We start from the raw sequence: 24,018 nt of genomic DNA on the forward strand, positions 1-24,018 counted from the left end.
AATTTTTTTACCTTGAGTTCCTAAAATTTCAATGTGCAAATGAGCTAATCCATTGGCTATGGAATAAGCCATTTTACACATTCCAGCACTGTCTACTGTAGTTCTTTTTAAATAATCAAATAAGGATCCATTTTCATGATAATCAGTGACTAGCCATAACTGAGTCCAAGTACCATTATCTAAAATAATTTTATAGTTTTTTATAAAATTTTATAAATTCAAATAAAAATAATTATTTATTATATTTTATTTATTTTAATACTAGCAAATAAACTTTCAACTATTTGTGAGTTATACTATGTGGTTTAGAATGTAATTTTGTTGCAGTAAATTTTCATGTTATGTGCAACATGTGTATTTTTAATATGCTATGTAACATCTAACATCCACATAACATAATATCATATGGATGTTATAAAGAAATATCAAACATAATACAATAGCTCCTAACATAATACATTGCAGATTCGAATATATCACACTTGTTTTGGTCTCCAAATTTTACAAGCACTGGAGTCAATAAATTTTAAATTATCAATTTCCATTGAATTTCTTTTTTGCAATGGAATATGGTATTTTATTCCTATCATTGTCTTTGAAACTACCACTGCAAGTGAAACAATAAATTAGTCAAGATCTAAATAAGCAAAACAGGTGAACAGATCAATTATCATTTATGTTTCATTTTGATATTAAAAGTTGTTTATTTATTGGTTTTAACCTCATTTACAAGTTTCTGTGAATTTGAAATTTTACACTTTATGTGAATTGAGGCAATACTGGAAATTTCACACCTTTGTATAAAGGTGTGAAATTTCCAGTTCACCACATAATGTATAAAGAAAAAATTTGTTTATTTCTGAAGGGAAAGTTGTGAAATGTTTATATAGTAGTAACTTTATTTTGCTTTTTAGAGAATTTTTACTCTGTAATTTTATAGGTTTTGATGTTCTATGTTAAATATTTATTTTTAAAATTTTCAATTACTGTATTTATAATTTTTATTGAAAAATATAATTTATATGAATTTTTAATAAGCTACTAATTGTGAAATATAGTATCATATAATAAAATCTCAATTGATAATTTGTTTTTATATTGACAGTACTTGTGTTTAAATGTCATTGTTAAAGAAACAATAATGCTAAATGGACGAACGTTCATGGTATCGAGGTTTACGTAAATGTCAATTAATACAATATAACCATGAATAAAATTCAGTATTGAGAAACTCAGCTTATTTTATATCAGAAATATTTACTGATGAAAGAATAAGAGGATAGAGATTCCATAGTATGTATAATCTGTTTAGTAAAAGCCCAGAATTTTTAGGGCTACTGTATTATCTTTGTGATAAATATTTTAATCATTTTAAACAGACTTAAATTTTTGACTAAATAAAAAATTGGTATGTTATATTGCTGATATATATATATATATATATATATATATATATATAAGCACAGTAAAGGTGTCAAGATAATCCCCAGAAACTTAATTTCATTGACCAATTTTATTTCATTGTTATTAATGTAGAAGGACATAGTTCTCCTGGGGAGTTTAGCCCCATTTCTAAAAATCATTATATTTGATTTTTTTGGGTTAATCTTTATTCTCAATTGTTCGAAATATTTGGTTATTACTTGAATTTTCCTGTTAAGAGCTACTGCTGTGGGCGCAATAATAACTATGTCGTCTGCATACGAAACAGAGTGAATCACAGTGNATTAAAAAAAATCATTCTCAAATGCTTTTCTCTATTTTGGAATATGCCTCCACCTCCCTTCACCATTGATAAACACCTTTTGAATTATGTTAACTCTATAAATGACCTAGGTGTAATGTTTGATAACACACATTTTCAGAACATATTGATAAAACAGTAAAATCTCTCATTATATGTCACAATGCACATGAAAAAATCAATTTCAGATATCAACAGATTAACAGAAAATAAATGAAAACCAATAGAATTTCTTAGCTTAAAAATTTTGATGATAATTTTAAAATGTTTTCTTACCTTTGTTATCAGCAGCAATAAATCCTAAAATATTATCATGTCTTAACATGACAGTCTGATAAATTTCAACTTCTCTGAACCACGATCTTTCATCTCTAGATGAAAATATTTTTACTGCAACAGCTTCTCCTCTCCAACGACCCTTCCAGACTTCACCATATCTTCCTTTGCCAATTATTTCAATTAATTGAATTTGCCGTGCTATGCTACGTTGAACAAGTAGTGGCAAACCTAATAAAAAAAATAATAGTAATAATCATTTAATTTTAAATATGAAGTAATTGGAAGAAATTTATAAATCATATTTAAGGATAATATCAATAAAAAGTAGAAAGACTTCCTATCAATAACAAAAGGTACAAAAAAAAAAAAAAAACTTTAAACAATCATTACAGATATTTCAAGTAAAACCTTGTAAACATATGGTAATGTAAAGTATGCTTACACACATATACAATAAAAACCTTAAAGTAAAACTGGTTTTCTCAAGGGGTGATCTTATTTGAGGGGTGACTAATATATAATGGATTGAGAGTACTGATCTTGTACTACATCCAATAGTAATACAGTTATCACTGGTTTAAAATGGTTTTGCCTAATGCAGGATTTGATTAACATGCAAAAGTAATTGCAGCAATCCTTTCATATATGCTGCAGAAATTTTAATTAATGCAGCTTTAATAGCTATCTTTGTTACAGAATGTTTTTCTCAACAAATAAAATGTTCGTGAATTTGCTATTTTCATACTGGGGTAATTTCTGTTATAGATATATAGATGTGTAGTTTAATTATGATAGTTTTGAAATTTAACACATTACTGCTAATGTGATATTGTATTCTTTGTTTAGAAGCTTATTGTAAAACTTTACTTCACATTTTGTTTGTGTAAAATCAAATTGAAATGTCAGATAAAATGCATATTAGGCATATTATGTATGCTTTTTAAGTTTTGTAAAAGATATAACATTATACAAACAATAAAAAATAGTCTTAGTGTATGGGGATGATGCTGCTAAATGTTGGACATGTCAAATGTGATTTTGAAAGTTTTGTTTGGGAAATTTTGAACTAAAGGATAAAAAATATACAGGACACTCAAAAGCTATTGACAAAGAGAAATTTCAGGAAGAAATTGCTAAAAATCAACAAATAACAAATCTTTGTGTGTCACCAACATGATGATTGTGTCTATATGATTTAAGCGAAAAAACAAACTGGATTGAGTATAATTTTGTCTAATGAAAGTAAGCATCTCTAAGGTTTCATTTTATTTTTAAATTAGTTGCAATTTTTATCGTAGAAAACTTTTCTTATGGATAACAAAATTAAAATAAAAATATTTGTTATTAACCAAAAATTTGTTCTAGAAGGTTGTGATTGTTCAATTGAGTACAGAGGTACCACTGTATTTGACTAATGTGATGTTGATATATGTGGTAACATCAAAGGAGTAATCATGTACATAGTACTACATTGTATAAGGGGGCATTAAGCTATCACATAGAGCAATCATGAGCAACCCACAGCCTGACAAGTTCCCAATATGTACACTTGGGACTTCAGTAACAATCTTATTCTCTTGTTTTCTGCCTCATGCCATTTTGCACAACCTTAATTAAGCTGATATTTGTGATGAAAAACATTCAAACCAAACTTAACCAGTAAAAAGTTCACAATAAATTTTGCATTACTAGTGTGCATATATCAGCATGTATTATTTTAGAACCTATTATATTGGCAATTATGTTAGTATTTTGCAACTAAAACTTGCAAAATGCAACTCCATGAGAAAAACTGAAAGTAGCCTAACCTAACCAGAAGACTACCTGAAGAAGTTCCCTTGTGGACCAGAAAAATTTGCTCATCACTGATCTAGAGTCAAGGTGACAGTTTAGTCATTTTCTTGGAAATAAAAACTGGAGTTAGTCAAAACATTGTCCAATTTGGTGTGCTATAATAGGGCCCTAACCTTACACTATAGTACAGTAATACCTCGACTTACGCGAACCCAGAGTTACACGATTTTCAAATCTCGTAGATTCATCTTTTGTTTGAGCGCCACGCAACTCTTGATTACTCATTCCCCTCACACTATTGTTCAGCTTACATGTTCGGATGTGTCACGCAGAATTGACACATAGCTACAATTTATTTTGTGTTATTTATTTCTGTATTTGTTATATCTACGGAGACTTGAGAGGCTCTGTGTGGTGATTTCTTGTAACCATGAACGAATCAAAAGACGAGATAAGATTAACGAGAACATTTATTAGCTTACATACATCCGACTTGGATTTTACACAAATTGCGAAATTATACCCCGACTTATGCGAATTTGACTTACGCGGTTATCTCTCGGTTCTACCTATCACGTAAGTTCGGGGTATTACTGTATTCTAGTGTAACACTATACAGGCTACTATGCAAGCAACACAGCAAAAACTATTCCAAAACTATTATGTATTGAAGTGTAATCAAATGGAAAATTCAAATAATAAATTTATGAAAAATTGCAACATAATTTGAAAAAGAAAAAAACATAACTGTTAGTCTAAGTATGTAAACAGGATAGGGTGGCATTAGACTTTGTGACATCACCCTAAGCCAGAAAAAGACAATGCAACAATTCAACAGGTGAGGTGAAACTCCTGAATGTGAGATTGAAGAGTCCAAGCATTGAGTCTGAGGTGATCTACTCTTAAAGAATTTTCTGGCATTCTTTTAGTAACAGTTAGGCTATGCACTTAAATGTCACCAGAAAATATTTTGTGTACTTTTGAATTAGATTTAGTTGGTCTTTGTGGAGATTAGGAATAAGATAGTTTTAAGTTCCAAGTTGGAAAATATAAATATATATATTTATTATATTTATCTATTTATTTTCCAAACAATATATTCAAAACAAATCAATTCAACTCTGTACAAAAAAAAATTATTTACAATATATATAGTTTGAAATATATATTTTTAGTACTAATTCATCATGTTCATATTTATTCTTGTTATATTAGTGTTTGACTTAATAAATATTATTATTAGTTTAATTGAATACTTGTCAATTTCTGTTTTTTTCTGATTTTTGGTGAAGACTCATGTAAATTACTCTTACCACTATCAAAGTCCCAGCCTGGTACTTGGTTGAACCCAAACTTTATGTAACATTATATTCTTGGGTATTATCTGGGATTAATTTGATCATAGTTGATCATGTAGTGCATTACATAACTATATGACTGATTAGTAGCAGGAAACCAACCTGATGGACCAACAATTATCTATTTATATGTTCAAAAGAAATGACATCAAGGGTTGGGTGGGGTGGGTGATAGGTAAATGGTGATACTGATTAACTCGTCAGTCTGAAACCCTTACTTTCCCAGTTGTTTTTTTATTGGCTGTCCATTCTCTCCACAGAATAGGCAGAGAGCTGAGTTTGTTATGGAGAAACAGTAAAGTGTGAGACTGTGGGCAAAATGACAAAAGTAACCATGCCCACACATCCAGTTCATTATTTCAGCAGCCTTAAATGCAAATTCTAAGAATTATTTTTAAAAGCAATTTTCTAGAAAAGAAGTATAAATACTTTTTCTTACAATTAAAATCAAATGGAAATTTTAAAAAAGCAAATTTAGTGAAATCTGTTAAAATCAAAATCATATAAAAATAGAATTTTGGGTATATTTATATCTTTCTATAAATTATCTTTATGAAAATTTTTAAGATCAACTTCTAATTAGCTTACTGTAAAACGTAATAATAAATGTTTACTATTATGATTATGAAATTCTACTTTCTTTACATTAGAATAAGACAACAACTAAAGCAGTTAATTGTATTATTTTATATACAAATGAATTAAAATAAAATTTTAATTTTTAAATACAGTACCTGAACCAGAACCTGATGTAGTTGTATCTATCATCATATCTTTCAATGAATAACCAGGTCCTAGAATAGTATGATTTATTTCAGAAGCAATTTCTACATCTGCCCTGTATCGATGTAATCGTTGTTTCCTTTGCCATATTGACATACCCAACATAAAAAATATGCAAACTAAACAAATTGGCCCAGCAATGACAAATGCCAATTCTGTATTTCCTAAATATGGATTCCAATGACTAACACTGTTTTCTGTAGAATTGAAAAAAAATTTTTTAGTTAATTTAATTTAATAAATATTTTAATATGTATATATATACANAATAAAACAAAAAACTAAATTAAATTTAAAATGCCAGAGTTGGAGTCAGGAAAATTGTGTCGACTCCGACTCTTCTGGCCAGAAAGTCCTCCCAACTTCGACTCCACAACCCTGGTGGAGACAATGCTGGAGAATGTGTATGGTGCAGAACAGATAAAAAGTTTTGACATGAATGTCTTTTGCATAAGAAATCCCCAGTTGATCTTATGATATGGAGTTGTAAGTCAGCAAAAGGCAATGAAGAACTGTGTATTCTAAAAGAAACTGTAGCAAAATGTACAAAGAAATTTTGGACACTTTTCTGATTCCTAAGGTAGAAAATCAATTTGAAGAAGAGGGAGTTGTTCTCCAAGATGATAATGCAAGTTGTCATTGCATGAAAAATGTAGAAGAATTTTTGAAAAAATAAAACATTAAATATTTACATTGACCATCAAAGAGCCCTGATTTAAATGTTATTGATCTGTGGGCTAAACTGAAAATGTTACTAGATGAAAAATAAAGGAAGAATTGAAAGCTGTTTTGTTGCATAGTTGGAAAGAAATAAATGATGACTATTGCTCAGAACTTGTTAAATCAGTGTCATCCCACATTAAAGATATTAAGGCCAACAAAAGCCCAACAAAATACAAAACAATTTTAATTTCATTTTTTTCTACTATGTTCAAAAACTTTTTCTAGGGGTTTAAGTACTGTATGTTCGTTAAGCCATGTATTTATTTATATATTTCATTAAAGTTTTCTTTAGAAGAAAGATTATAATTTTTCTATTTTAAAAAAACTAATACTTTATGATTTTTCATAATAATATCACATATATATAAGAAGAATCTTGATAACTGATTCATAATTTACTTTCATATCTTAATCTAATTTATTCCATACATAGATCAGCACTTCCCAAACTGGAGTTTGCAGACAAGTTCCAGAAAATCATTTATTTTCCTAAAAATATACTGATAAAATCAGAAGTTTTGCTACAGATCATCATCATAATTAATCTTCAATATGATTAATATGCATATAAGTTTCAATCTTTCCACTAATCCCTATTTACTGTATACTTTTTGTGCATATGAATCATTTAATGAAAAAAGCTTGCAAACTGAAGTGAACTTTTGATACAGCTCATTAGATAAGTGCTCCATTCATAAAAAAATTAGCTTTGAATGTATCACTTAAAATTATTTAGATATCATTCAAATTCTGGTGTCTTGAAGGAATCTAAGGATAATTAATATTTGTTCCATAAACAATTTTGATATTAGACCTATATACCAGGTGTATAAGCTTAAATCTGCTGTTTGCTAATAGATGGCGTAAGCGAGTGTATTAAGTTACCATGACGACACCATATTGTTTTTTTGATGATTTTGACGTCTTGTCAACATTAATCAGTGCACATCATCAGATATTTCATACAACAACATATATTTTTTTTTGGTAATCATGTCTACTTTTGTGCCAGAAAAAGAGCATATGCGGCAAGCTTTGCTTTTCTGCTTTAATTTGAAGAAATCGGCTGCCGAAGCACATCAAATGCTTGTGGAGGCTTATGGAGACAGAGCTTTATCGGAAACCACATGTAGAGATTGGTTTTATCAGTTCAAAGATGGAAATTTTTACCTGAGTGACAAGAAGCATGAAAATTGGCCCAGGAAGGTTGAGGACCATTAACTGCAGGTTCTTTTGGTTGAGGACGATACCCAATCGCAAAAAATGCTTGCCGAGCAATCGGGTGTTACTCAACCAGCCATTTCCATGAGTCTACGTGCCATGGGAAAGATTCAGAAGATCAGAAAATGGGTGCTGCATGAATTGAACGATAGGCAGATGGAGCGACGCCAAAACACATGCGAAATCTTGCTCGCCAGACAAAAAAGAAAGTCGTTTCTGCATCGGATTGTAACTGGCGATGAGAAATGGATATATTTTGAGAATCCTAAACGCAAGAAATCGTGGGTTGATCCAGGCAAACCATCAACATCTTTCCCAAGACCAAATCGCTTTGGACGGAAGACAATGCTGTGCGTTTGGTGGGATCAGCAGGGTATTGTCTACTATGAGCTGTTGAAACCTGGTGAAACTGTCAATGCTCACCGCTACCACCAACAACTGATCAAATTGCACTGTGCTCTGCGTGAAAAAAGGCCGGATTATCAGCAAAGACACGACAAGCTGATTTTCCTCCACGACAATGCACCATCGCATGTGTCAACATTGGTCCGAAACTACTTGGAGACACTCAACTGGGAGGTGCTACCCCATCCCGCTTATTCACCAGACCTGGCCCCTTCCGACTATCACCTCTTTTCATCGATGGGCCACGCGCTTGCTGAGCGGCACTTCGATTCTTACGAAGACGTCCGAAAATGGCTTGATGAGTGGTTTGCCTCAAAAGAAAAGAAATTTTTTTGGCATGGTATCCACACATTGCCTGAGAGATGAACAAATGTGTCACTAGTGAGGGAAAGTACTTTGAATAAATTTGTTTTTGCTTTCTAAGAAAAAAACATGTGTTTTTCTGACTAAAAAACAGCAGATTTAAGCTTATACACCTATGTAACATATTTCTATTTTTTGTGTCCTTATTAAATATTGGTAAACATTTAATAAGCCATTAATAATTCTGATTCTATTATTCACTATTCAATTTTGAATAGTGAATATTAAAATTATAATATTATAAAACATTTTGTTTTATTTTTAAATTACTTCATAAAATTACTGATGATAAAAAAATAAATCTTTGAAATTCAATGACTTATATAGATTATTTCTAGGACAAAAGTATTATCATCAGCCAGATTTTATTTAAATATAATATATATTTATCGGTTAAAATAAATATTAATTTTAACTTAAGAATGATATTTACTATAAATTTAAAATTTTTCTAATTGAAGATATGTTATAAAGAGTAGGATTCCTTTTTCAAGTCAAATGGAATAGAATAGGAAATTAATTTTTAATTTTTATCAACAAGCAATTAAATAAAAAATTTGTTTGTTACAATATAAGTAATAAATTTATATTTCTAACATAATCTTAAAATATTCATTTAGAATTTGGAGTTTAGATTTAGTAGTTAATTATATTACCCAAAAATTATAAATAGTAATGTATTTGTATCCAATGTTATTTCCAGATTTCACACTACAAAACCTGAAAAACATCAACTCAAACTAAAGCTATAAGACACATGCAATTTATTGCTTTAAATATTTATAACAAACTCTTTTGAGTCTATCTAACTTATCATTATAGATTTAAATTTTCTGAAAAATATTGTTGAAACATTATAAAATTAAGTAAAAAATTTGTGTTAACATTTAACGTTACTATTTAAGAAGTAATTGATTCCTGAAGATGAGCAGATATCTTGCTCATCTTTGAATTTTAATTTTAAACACCTAAAAAGCAACATTAAAGATTCAACATAATAAATGATTAAAAAATATTGATTTTTTATGTACTGTATAAAAATTATATCTTTAGGAATCAACAGTTCTATTAAGACATTTTATATATTCATAAAATGCTCAGATACTTTCAAAAGTCCTGTTTACAATGCCTTTCATATTACATCAACTACAAGAAAAGGAGCTATTTGCTGTTTGAACATCATGAGATATTTACAATAAGAAATATCAACTGAATATAGCCAACTAAAATAAGTGAAGTTTTACTTTGTAATAGGTGTAGTTCTAATTTCTGGATTTCTAAAAATTCAAGAGTATTCCTTTACAAATATTAGCAGTTAAAACTCTGTATAAAAACTTATACAATACTCCATACTTTCCTTTTCCAATGATTAATTCCTAAATAAACTAATTCTTTAATATTCAAAATATGATTATAATTTTTTTAATGCATGTTTAAAATTTTATACTGTAATATAAAATATACAGTAAAATTTTGTTTGTTTTATTGATTCCTAAAAATTGTAAAACACAAGAATCATTTGTTGACAAAATATTCTGAAAGTAATAATATTGTTTTTTCAATAATTGTAGTAATTGTTTAGCATGTTTGTCACCACAAATAAATCTACACAAAAAACAATTTCTATTTTCACATCACCATATGGCTGCTAGTACAGTAGAGAATCGATTTTCCGAAAGTCAATCATCCGAAAGAATTCCAGTCGGCAAATTTAAATTTTCGCCAGTGCTGTGGCGCTTCAATCTTTGGCTATGTCTTGGGCTACTCAAATATTTTACGTTTTTGATACTAAATTAACATCTGAAGTATAATTTTTTATATTTTTCAATATATTTATTTTGTTTGTACAAAATAAAAAAATAATTTTTGACGATACAATATTCTTTGTTAGGCTTAACATCGATGAAAATTCAACGTGAAGCAACATGCAACTGAGAAAAATTTCAACATCGGATACATTAAACTACTTTTTCGTACATAAATCGGTTATCCGAAATATCAGTTATACGAACAACCCCAGTCCCCAATTGATTCCGAAAATCGACGCTCTACTGTACTTACATCAGCTATGTCATATAACCCTAGAAAAAAGTTTTTGAATAGCAACAGCTATGTGAAAATTATCGATTACAAAAATTTTTTCTATTTGTTAACAAATAATCCTAGAGTAATAAAAATTCTGGAGCTTATTTCTAATGATAAGATCTTTTATTATGCAAACATCATAATGGAAAAATTTTTTGAACACAATAGAAAAAAATGTGTTAAAGCACTCTTGGTAACAACAATAACATTAGTTTATGAAAATTAGTTGTCAAAGTATTATGTACATCTATTTTCATTGTTGTTGCCTTCACATTGCTTTAAAATGGATCCTATTAAAGGATACAGTGAAGATTTTTGAAACCAAATTGGGACTGATTCTGAAAGAGAAAACTCAGAAGTTTCTCAACAGCTTGGTTGTGCTGTTTCAATAATAAATTACACATGGAAGAAATATGAATAATCTGAAAGTGTAAAACATTAAAGAGAACTGACTGAGAGCAACAAGCAAGAATCAAGATCATGTCTTAAGATACATCTGCCTACAAAATCAAAAAGCCACACCAAAAGAATTAAATGTTAAGTGGAAAGTTCAGGATGCCTTCTGGAATTGAAACTGATTATATGAAATAGACTACAAGCTTTTTAAAGCCAAAACAAAACCATTTATGATGAAACAACACACAAAAAAACAAATGTAATGGACAAGGCATTGTCAAAAATGGACCATTAATGATTCTTCTGAAAAAATAGCTTTCTCCTTAAGTAGACACTGTGTTGGATGTGGAGACCAGGGCTGTAGAATTGATAAAAAAAACATTCGACTCCAACTCCTGATAATTTTAGTAGGCTGACTCCAACTCTGGCAAAATTAAATAAGTTATTTTATGAGGGGCAGAGGCACTCATACCCTACTCTGAACTATAAAAGGAGCCCCGGGCATTTACCCAAATACTTTTATAGTTATTATTTTTAATATTTAACTTACATTAATATTTATTTGTATAAAAAATTAATTTTAGCAAATATTTAATAAGAGGAAAAAAAGGAGCAATAAAATTCTACATCTGATATCTTTATTTTACAGCTTTTGCATTTCAATTTCACCATAGCAGAAAAGTTAGCCCAACTAAAAAGTGCACAGTATTTCAGCACCTTGTCCAGAAAAAAAAAATATATACTCTGATCAATTAGTCTGGCTCATGCAGAATAAGTACAGTGGTGCCTCGTATTAAGACACCAACCGAATGCCGTAAATTAATCGGGCTATTTTTATGCTAAATTCCAAATTAATTACGTAATTTATTTAGAATTTAGCATAAAAATAGCCCGATTAATTTACAGCATTCGATTGGTGTCTTACTATATTGGATATCGGGTTTGGAGATGTTTATTTAGGTGCCTCGTATAACGTACGCCTCAAATAACAAACTTTCTGTTTGGCAGTTACGTGACTCGAGCAACGGACTGGCTGTGAACAACAGATTTTTCATTCGGCAGTTACATGAGGCGAACAACGATCTTTCTGCAAACAAGTGCGAATGATGTTTCCACACTTTTGCCGTTGCCAATGACAATCTGCTATTTTTATAATATATTAGTATTATTAGAATATATTATTAGTATATATGAAGTACAGAGCTCCTGTTGGGATTCAGCTTGCTCCCTTGTTTATTACGTACATCACCTCAGTGCAGTTATATTTATTTAAGTGTTGTGCAAATCATGTCTTCTAAAAAACAGAAAGGTGATTTCAATTAAAACAAAGCAAGAAATCATCAGAAGGAGTGAAAGTTGACAAAAACTTCCTTGTAAATGGGGAGAGGTTCAGGAGTTTACCAACACTCACTATCCAAACACAATTGAGGCCAACAGGATCAATGATCTCTACAATGACACCCTTGCCCATCATTTCTGACAGGTGTTGAAGAAGAGAGAGAAACAGATCACTTTGGACATGTTTTTCAAGAAGCCAGCTGCCAAAAGACAAAGGATGGAACAAGAGGAGTTGACCCTGCAAGCTCCAGTAGTCTCTCTTGAATCTGACTCCGATTAAAAAACAATAAAAAAAAGACCCGCTGCAATGTGTAAAAAGTCTGTATCTGTATGAATGTGTGAAGTAAGTTTTCCTCCACCTCCTCCTCACAACATCTGTCTACCCGGCATAATTGGTGACTGCTCCATTTTCATTTATTTTATGGTACAGTACGATTATTTTATGGTGTGGAACGAATTATTTGTTTTAACATGTATTTCTATGGGAAAATGCGTTTCGTATAACGGACTTTTCACTTAACGGACGTGCACCTGGAACAGATTAAGTACATTATATGAGGCACCGCTGTACTTATTTAGAGCAGGGATAATAAAGGAATGAATCAAAAATATTCAAATTCAATTGGTTCAAAATAATTTAACTACTAAACACAAATACTACAAAGAATACTACATATTTAATAAATTAAATTGGTGTATTTTGTATTTAAAATAAATGAATTGTAACAAAATACAAAAACATTTTTAAAAATTATTAAATATAAAATTAATTTTCTTTCATTCAAATAAAACAAAAAACTAAATTAAATTTAAAATGCCAGAGTTGGAGTCAGGAAAATTGTGTCGACTCCGACTCTTCTGGCCAGAAAGTCCTCCCAACTTCGACTCCACAACCCTGGTGGAGACAATGCTGGAGAATGTGTATGGTGCAGAACAGATAAAAAGTTTTGACATGAATGTCTTTTGCATAAGAAATCCCCAGTTGATCTTATGATATGGAGTTGTAAGTCAGCAAAAGGCAATGAAGAACTGTGTATTCTAAAAGAAACTGTAGCAAAATGTACAAAGAAATTTTGGACACTTTTCTGATTCCTAAGGTAGAAAATCAATTTGAAGAAGAGGGAGTTGTTCTCCAAGATGATAATGCAAGTTGTCATTGCATGAAAAATGTAGAAGAATTTTTGAAAAAATAAAACATTAAATATTTACATTGACCATCAAAGAGCCCTGATTTAAATGTTATTGATCTGTGGGCTAAACTGAAAATGTTACTAGATGAAAAATAAAGGAAGAATTGAAAGCTGTTTTGTTGCATAGTTGGAAAGAAATAAATGATGACTATTGCTCAGAACTTGTTAAATCAGTGTCATCCCACATTAAAGATATTAAGGCCAACAAAAGCCCAACAAAATACAAAACAATTTTAATTTCATTTTTTTCTACTATGTTCAAAAACTTTTTCTAGGGGTTTAAGTACTGTATGTTCGTTAAGCCATGTATTTATTTATATATTTCATTAAAGTTTTCTTTAGAAGAAAGATTATAATTTTTCTATTTTAAAAAAACTAATACTTTATGATTTTTCATAATGACTAGGAGAAAAATTTGCAGTTATAAATAAATTAACAAACACAAAACAGAAAGACAATTCTATGAGTATATATTAGAAAGGAAGAAACTCTAAAAAGTTAAAGGAGTCAAAATTTAATTTAATTAAATGATTTTCAGGATTTTACCATCCCATTTTCAGATCAACTACATTCAACATTGTGACAATTCAAGTAGAACAACTGTAAATGCTTATAAACTTTTAAGTCAAACTGAAAAACAGCATATGTTCAAATATTTTTAAGACACAATTCACAAGTTATCAGGTATATTCCAAACCAATAATATTTGAGATACAAAAAAAAACTACAATAGGCCAAACACAAATCATCATCAAATAAATATGCAAAAATCAAAAATTAAAAATAAAATTAAGACTAGGATATCTAAACTTAGACACTTGTATGAGAGAAAACAGGAGAAATTATTTATAATCCTAGCAGAACAGTTCTTCATGAACAAGAAAGCTATTCCTCAATATAAAGACAGATATTTTTATACAAAACAAAATTTTTGCTATTTAGAATCCTTTGTGACTGCAACTTTAAGATAGCTTTTTATATCTGAAACAACTGTAGTTCTGTCTTTATGAAACCTCCTAAGTGCTAGCAGAATCTGTTTTATCAAGTTTGTTTGCTTTTCTAGACAATCATTCAGAGAAACACAACCTTTTCCTCAGCATGAAACATTAAATACTGGTCTAATTTTGGTTAAAGAATTTAGTTTAAATGTTTCTTTATACCACAAGTGATAACATGGTTTCCTAATTCTTCTGTAGGAGATGTTATTAGAAATAGATGTCTGTAAACATCTACTCCTAATAACAGTTCAACTTCTGGGTATTTTGTCCTTATTCCATAAAGTCAAATATCTCTCTTGCTCAGCTCTTCTTTTCAGTATGGGTAATCTATCATATTTAACAGATTGATCTAAGACTAAAATGTTATGGGACTTTTAGTCCCATAACATTTTAACCTAAGTCCCATTTAGTCCCATAACATTTTAGTCTTAGATCTTTTAATTGACAGTTAAACAATTAAAAGATGTTTATGTCAATGTACTCATACAATGTACTCAAGATTTAATCTTGAGTACATTGTATAACTGTCTTTTGTGAAATAATCCACTTATGAATAAATAATGTATCAAAGTTCAGAATCTATTGGTTTATAACCCATTTTTTTTGTAGCTTCTTTCAAAATGTAAGAAAGCTGAGATTCATTATCTAGAAGAGCTCATACTACACAATACTTATCATTTGACTTCAGTTTTACTCTCAAGTTTCAAGCAACATCTCTTCAGAATTGTTACAATTTGATAAGGTTACATATTGCTTTTTATTTATATTTTCTCTTTTGTCCTTTAGTTCTCTTCTGGTTAGTTGATATTTCAGGATCCATCACTGTCCAGTGCTTCTCTCTTCACAAACTATACATTTAACATTTGTGGTATGTCTTTGCACGATGACCTATTTTCAAACAAACAAAACAGTCCCACTTTTTCTTCAAATTTCTTGCTTTTGTTGAAGTGGAATTTTCTGAGCTTGGAAACACTGCTCTCATGAGGATGATGATAAAAGCACCAACTAACAACTGGTGCTTTTATTGTAATCTCATCAAGTTTTGAAGTATCTTTTAATCTGCATGAAGATTATTACAAAATACACAGTTGATAGATTTCTTCTTTTCTCCTACAGACAATACAACATCAGTTGGCATTCAGTGATTATCTATTTGAATTTGAACAATACAAATTCAAATTGATGCATTCGATTATAGAACTTATCTTTAAACTGATGCAGATCTCAGGAGAAGATGGAAAACATTAGTATTTCATAAAAATATTATGTTACTGGAAGGACTTAGGTTTTTTTTTTGTATATTTATTGGTAGTATTGTTTGTTCTTTCTTTTTATGCAAACTTCTCATTTTGTTTAAATCCTATCTTCACTTTCAACGTCATTTTTCAAAAATAAAAATAAGTTTTTCAATCTTTCAGTATAAATATTATTTAATTTGTTATTGTCAGTATTTTTCTTATGACATAGTAATACACTTCTAATATCTCTTCTGGGACATGGAATTCTATAAGAGGGAACAACATTGCTGGGTATTTATACAAACTCATTCCAATGAACTCTAATGCTCTCAAATAAGACTCCAGTTTATCATATAATTGTGTAGAATATTTACCTTCCTTTTCATTTCTGTAGCATTCCTTATAACCAGCCCAAGAAGCTCTCTAACATAAAATTCAACAAGTAACTCTTTTTTATCAAATTTTGTCTTAATATTATCCTTTGCATTACAGTCTTACAGCAAAGTCAACCTTTTATTAGAGGCTGCTCAACTACCTCACTGTACAAAATGTTATAGGACTTCCTTCCGTATTAATTTTACAATTATATGTTATACAATTATAGTCCTGGCAATTTTATAAAACCAGGCCTCAGAGTGCCATTTTCCCTATGAAAAAGTGAGAAAAGTGAGTTGAAATACAGAAACAGTGAGTAAAAAGTGAATGTAATAGTGACAAAACAAAATGAAAACATGGAAGGAAAACTCAGCAAAATAGCAGTAAAAGTTGGTTTTTTTCTCTTTTTATTCTGTTATGGTTAAATACATTTTAAGCATTTCTGTATATAAATGCCTGGGTGTGGGTGGCCAACCTGCGGCTCTTTAAAGGATTATTTGTGGCTCTCGATAAATGTACCCGAGTTCCCTTTTCATTTTTGTGTTATTATATTTTTAAAAATTATTATCGTTTGTATGTGTTTCAAAATGTCTTTTAAATTACTAACAACAAATATGAAAGACTAAGTGCAACGTTGTAACAAATTTCATTACCGTCCAAGTTAAGAATGATATGACTCATCGAAAACTGCGCGAACGAACATAAACAGTGGCATAATCGTCCGTTATCGACCGACTCCAGACCAATTTTGAATTTGTAAACTGTCATTGCAATGGACAGTTGACATTGTGTTCTGGAGGAAACAATTTGTATCACTCTTGCTACGGATATAATTTGTAATCTGGAAATTTCGCATACCTTTTTAATACGTATTTAATTGCGGCTCGCAAAAAATTTCAAATTTTGAAAAATGGCTCGGACTATCAAGGAGCTTGGCCACCCCGAGTATATACTGTAATACAATAGCCATTCTGTTACATCGCAGATTTGGATATATCCCGTTTTTTTAGTCCTCCAAATTTTAAAATACCAATTGCCATTGATTTTCTATTTGCAACAAAATACAGTAATTCTAACATTGTCCTTGAAACTACCACTGAAGGTGATACAATAAATTCATCAAGATCTAAATATGCAGAACAGGTAAACATATCAATTGTCATTTGTTTCCTTTTGATATTAAAAACTCTTTATTTGTTAGTTTTAAGTACCATCTCCTCATTTATAAGTTTCTGTGAATTCAAAATTTCACACCTTTATGAAAATTGATGGTATTGTGTCAATTCACATAAAGGTGTGAAATTTCGAATTCACCACATAATGTGTAAGGAAAAGATTTCTTTAATTCTGAACAGAAAGTTTTTATACAGTAGTAACTTTATTTTGCTCTTTAGAGAATTTTTACTCTCTGTACTTTTATAAATTTTGATTGTTCTATTATATGTTCCATATTTATTTTTAAAAATTTTCAATTACAGCATTTATAATTTTTACTGGAAAACATATTACACAAATTTTTTATAAGCGCTTTATTGTGAAAATAAATCGCTTATTAAATACTGTATAATACTGTACCGTATAATAAAATTGTAACTGATATTTTGTTTTTATATCAACAGTATTTGTCTTTACATGACATTGTTAAATAAACAATGCTAAATGTGCGTTGGTGTTATCGATGTTTACATAAATGTCAATTAATACGATATTACCAAGAATAAAGTTCAATATTGAAAAACTAAGCTTATTTCATATCAAAAACACTTGCTGATGAAAAAATAGAAGATAGAGATTGCATAGCATATATAATCTGTCTAGTATAAGCATAGAATTTTTAGTACTCGGTTATATCATGCTTTTTTCTTTGTCTCCTGACAAGCACGATATAACAAGAAGCTACTGTATTTCCAGTAAACTATAAATACTTAAAAAGTCTTTGGCACCTGTAAATAATCAGTAATAAAAAATGTTCTTTCATTCTGATTATTCTGAAAGTTTTCAGCATCCTTCTTTTCTGGTTCCTCTTGATTTTTAACACTTTTAACACTAACAAGCATTACATGTGCTGCCTGTACTTCATTCATGTTCTTGCTGTTAATGACCTTCTCCAGTTTTTTTTTGTTTGCTGCTTTTAACAAAACTTGGCATGTCACATGTATTTCACTTTCTTCTACTTTTTTCTGGTTTAAGCACTCTTTCTGACATTAATGCTCTATCAGGAGGAAGTGCACGGCGTAAAATTGAAAATCCCTGTTCCATATCAGCATTGCCATGAGAGAGAGTCAATGCTGATTTCACTAATTTGGCTACACTGGACATCTATCATGATCAGAAATTGTTTATTTTTCGATGCTTCAAGATGTGTAAATATTGATTAAATATGTGTCAAAATAAATTAATAAATCTGAAATAAACAGATTTCAAATAGTATAAGTATAATAATGTTTTATTAACGATTTCATAAGTAACAAGGAACTTTTTCCTGCAGATGAATAAAAAGCAACATCATTACAACATTGTTAATCTTTTGGGAAGCGTGTGAAAATTTTTCCCACCAGCAATCGCGTGTTTTACTTTTTACAACACTTAAAATTTACCAAATAAATTAAAAGATTTGATGTGTAAATATGAATTTACATTTTCGTTTACTTTTTAGTCTCAATTAATGCACACTTATAATCAGCACCAGAGAAGAGATTAAAAAAATGGATATTTCACAAATAAAGTAATCACACATTTTATGAAAATAATACTTACTACACGGAATAACTATACTTGTAGTCAATTTACATATACATTTAGGAATATATAGATGTGATTAAACGTTAACAATATGCCATGAAATCATTAAAAGAACTTTATTCTATTTAACTCAAGTTTATGAAATTATTTAAAGATAGATAAAGTAAAAAATATTCTTGTAAACAAAAACTCCATAATCCAATTGTTAATTAAAACCAAATGATTTGCCAAATTATTGGGCTATAACAAGAATAATTAAATGGTCAGAAATGAAATAATTTGTCTAGAGGTAGGAGGTTACGCCACTATCTCGTGTTAATTTTAATAATTATAATATATTGTTGCTCAAACACTATGAAGTGTAACAAATTTAAACACTTGGCGTTTTTTCATCTTTATTTATTTGATACTAAATAACTAACTAAATAAACTAAGTAAAGATGAAAAAACACCAAGTGTTTAAATTTATCACACTTAATACTGTTTGAGCAACAAACAAATTACAAAACACGGTTTCAAATTATAAATTAAAAAATTATAATATATTTTAAATTTAGAAGCAGCAGCAGTGTTGTCAGCTTGAGAGATTAATTAATTAAATTAATCCCTCAGCATAACATGTTTTTCCCTACAAAGGGATTTTGTTAGAAAACAGCCAAAAACGTAGGGATGCTTAATTAAAATACTTATTTTTAATCCCCATAGATAGAAACGCAACTCTGAAGAACTAGATTTTGGCTAATAATCACAATATGGCATGAGTACATAACTTTAATTGATATTGGCTCAATTTTGGCTTCTGAATTTATAATGAGAGGGATTTTTTAAATGCATGAAAGACTTTACATACGTGAAAGGAACTTTTGTTTACTATAACCTAACAACACTAAGCAGAAGTTGTGATTTTGAGTCCCACTCAGGGCTGAGTATTTTCTTCCAGAAAATTCTAATCCAATAGTCTGATAATTTGGCAGATCGTTTGGCTTTAAAATTATTTTTGAGTGGTTCCATATCTTAATTGAGCACATGGAAATGACCAAAAAAGTGAAAAAATGACCTGAAAAGTGAGGATACTTCAAAAAAGTGAGTGCAAGTAAGAAAAGTGAGTGACTCCCAAGGCCTGTAAAATGTATTTTATATTTTTTATTTGTGCCATCACTGGAAGGAAATCCTGTAACATTTTTCATAGTAAGGCAGATGAGCCACCTCTAATAAAAGGTTGACTCTGCCGTAAGACTTATTTTCCTGAGGTATAAGAAAGGACATAAAAAAACTCACTATTGCATAGTCTTAAAATGTATTAATCCCTAATAATCTATTTACTGTGTGTTTGATATCAAGGAGATTTAAGACAGTCTTTCAATTGTCCTGTTATTGTATTATTGGCATTAATTATATTTAAGTACATTTAAGTACCAAGGCAACAGATGTACAACTGCTCTAGTATTTTTATTTGAAATCCTTCTTTACTTTCATCTACAAGAGCTGGTTTTGTTCCAAAGAACTTTGGCATCACAATCCCAATCCCAAATCCATTGCACAAGAGAGATGCTAAACCTGTATTGCATAAAACTTACTGAATGAAAATGTTCTTTTATTGTTACATAGAGATCATGTAGTGGATCCTATAAAGTAGGAGTTCTGATTATTATTAGTCAGCTTTAGAGATAAATTCCTGATTTTGATAGCATCCCTATATTGTTTTGTCACTATATAGTATAGTCATGATTGTAGAAATGTTATAGAAACAACAAACAAAACATAGTATTATGGAAAAAATAAAGATAACATAAAAGAAATGGATAAAAAAGCAGGATTATTATTAGTTATGGGCAAAAAAGCCATAACATTAGTAATGCTTTACATAAAGAAGTGTGAGATCTGAATAGCCCCTGTAACTAATTAATAATTAAATTAAATTGTTAAAATTTAAACGAAAAATATTATTTGATTTTGGTGGGAAAATTAGGTTTTTCTAAACGAGGGAAACTGATAAAAAGTTACTTCCTGCAACGGAAGTTGAAACATCCTTTTGTACTATAAATCTCAGCACCCTGGAAATTGTTAACCCCTTAATAAATCCCCTTTTCCTCTGTTCACATGAGAGAATCCAAAAGTGGAGAACTGATTGGAGAACAGTCGTGAGAAATAGAAAGAATTTTGCACAATTCGAGGAGTACGTCACGAAGTTCCATAGAAGGAAGATGTATTCCATATTGGCTCCCTAAGGCTAACGCCCTTAGTTAAGAGTACACCAGAAGATCTCCTAGAAGACAGACGTATTCCAGATCATCTCCTGAAGGCCAACACCCATATTAGACTCCCATGTGTTGATAGGTTAGTAAATAGGGAAGAAAACCTATAAATATATGCCAGGCAAGACCTACCTAGAAAAGACTGAAGGCCCTCATTAAAGATACATGAAGAAGAGAAAAAGTATCCAGAGGTAGTATGATTACGATAAAAATTGTGAGCTCTCTCTCTCTCAATACGTTTAGATTAATTATTCCACTTTGTATGATTTTTGTTATTTCGTTCATTAAATTTTTGTTTTATTATTGTTAAGAAATGTCTCCTCATATTTGAATCACCCCGAGAGATGCATTTCTGGATCATCTCAATATGCGTGTTAATCCGCGTATAACAAAATTGATTAACTGGTGTTGGGAATCCTGACGAGGGAACGAGTGATTACGAAATCCTCTAATCCCACTTTGCATTAACCTTCAACCTGTAAGTCCCTCTGCACTCGACTTATTTTGAATAGAAACCCATCCTTTTAGACAGAGGGCTATTCTAGAGAATAGTTGCTGAGTAAGTGATACTGAAGTCAGGGTTACTCATTATCCCTGGCTAGCCCCTCACAGAAGCATCAGTTTAGTAGTCAGAAAGTTTCCTGTAGTCACTACCACATTAGTGACAAAAACAATATGAGGAATACAATCAAAATTGGGAATTTACGTGCTAAAACCATAATAATCAAAACTCCTACTTTATGCAATCAACTACAAGATCTCTATGTAAAAGAATAAGAAGAACATTTTCATTCAGTAAGCTTTATGCAATATAGGTTTAGCATCTCTCTTATGCAATGTGTTTTGTTGGACTGTGACGCCAAAGTTCTAAGGAATAAACCAACTCTTATAGATGAACGCAAAGGATTTAAAAAATATTCAAACAGTTGTAAAGATTTACAACTTATTTGTGTCTTACCTTTAATTATTTTCTACACTTTTCATCTTTAGCAGTGTATGCATTTAATTCATTAGATTAGTAAAACAGCACAATGATTGATGTGAATTTAAAACTATTAATTTGATACCATTTTATTCTACATTCTATTGAAAGTTATAAATTTGATTTCAAAAAACTTTTGGCTGAAGCTAATTTGAGAAGAATCAAAAACATTTCCAAGAAAACATTTTCATCTTACAAATAGGCAGATTTGTATTACATATGTTAATATGGTGCCATGTTTTAAGGGTTAAAATAATACATTTATAGAATACATTGGTAACTTCATACTTTGAATGATACTAACTTCAAATGTTCCAAAATTTGAATGCTAAGTTTGAAAGAAATTCAATCTGGAGTTTGAACAATAAATCCATATTTGAACTGCACATGCATAAAAAAAATGCACTCTCAGCATAAATACCATCTGATATGCACCCAAGTCATCTCTTGTTCTCAATCTAAAAGCATCTCTTGCATTACACTCATGTATTTTCAGTGCTTTTTTAAACTTTATTTTTAGATGTGTTTGGTTATATATACAGTAGAGCATCGTTTATCCAAATCAATTGGGGACTGGGATTGTTCGGATAACTTATTTTTCGGATAACCAATTATGTACGAAAAAATATATTAATTTATCCTGTGTTGAAATTTTTCTCCGTTGCATGTCGCTTTGCATTGAATTTTCGTCGATGTTAAGCCTAACGAAGACTATTGTATTGTTAAAAATTATTTTTTTATTTTGTACGAACAAAATAAATATATTGAAAAATATAAAAACAATAAAAAATTATACTTCAGAAGTTAATTTAGTATCAAAAACATAAAATATTTGAGTAGCCAAAGACATAGCCAAAGATTACAGCGCCACAGCACTGACGAAAATTTAAATTTGTTGACTGGAGCTCTTTCGGATAACCGACGTTTTCGATAAACGATGCTCTACTGTATTTAACTACTTATTAATTATGGCATTCAAGAAGAATGTGGAAGCAATGAACTCTAAGAGTAAGTATTGATGATTGAGGTGAAAAAGGAACTTGTTGAAAAATATAAAATCAGCATATATATGGCAGATCTGGTAGCAATGTTTAAGATACCAAAGTTGACAATGTGTGACTAGTATCATATTTTTGAAGAATGACCAGAATGTGGCATATAAATAGGGAAGACCAGCATGCCAGTTAAACTTCAACTAAAATATAAAATTAATCAAGCTAACAAAACTAGCTGTTAAACATTAAAAAAAATATTCTTCCCAGTACAATAACATAACAACATTGTAATTTGACTGACTTAAAATCTGGAAGAGAGTTTTTGTTTACAAGACAATAAAACAATTAACAACTTATTGACTGTAGTAGTAGTAGTAATTCAGTGAGAGCTATAATGTCTTAAAAATAACACCTTTCTCTTAAATTTCACAGAAAGTCCTTGTTAATCCATGCAAGCTGAGATAATTTACAGCAAGTTTCTTAAATTTAACATGTTTATTTTTATAATGACACAATCAGAACCAAATTACAGTGTGATAAAAAACAAAAAAAAAAAAAAAAAGAACTTTTTCAAACCCCTTCTGGGCTCTGCGTCAGGTGTTCAGAACCAAATTACAGTGTTATAAAAAAAACATTGAAAACATTTGTTTTTTGATGTTTTTTTATCACACTGTAATTTAGTTCCAAGTGCATCATTATCATTAATTTGGTGTGGTGAGTAGTTATTTACTGTTTATTTTTATGTTTTTGAATC

General features: G+C 29.9%; 1 protein-coding gene across 2 annotated transcripts in view; it reads right to left on the bottom strand.

The window, feature by feature from the left end:
* Positions 1-24,018, bottom strand: part of LOC111612908 (TGF-beta receptor type-1-like) — a 56,086-nt gene that overhangs the window by 27,024 nt on the left and 5,044 nt on the right. For both annotated transcript variants that reach the window (XM_023354198.1, XM_023354197.1), the window contains 3 exons: positions 5,910-6,155; positions 2,021-2,251; positions 12-179 (listed from right to left, as the gene is read on the bottom strand). In XM_023354198.1, coding sequence (XP_023209966.1) covers positions 12-179; positions 2,021-2,251; positions 5,910-6,155 — 645 coding nt within the window. The remainder of the gene's footprint in view (positions 1-11; positions 180-2,020; positions 2,252-5,909; positions 6,156-24,018) is intronic.

Source organism: Centruroides sculpturatus, unplaced genomic scaffold (assembly GCF_000671375.1).
Source record: "Centruroides sculpturatus isolate CEXI.00-Female unplaced genomic scaffold, Cexi_2.0 scaffold1834, whole genome shotgun sequence".
NCBI classification, from domain to species: Eukaryota; Metazoa; Arthropoda; class Arachnida; order Scorpiones; family Buthidae; genus Centruroides; species Centruroides sculpturatus.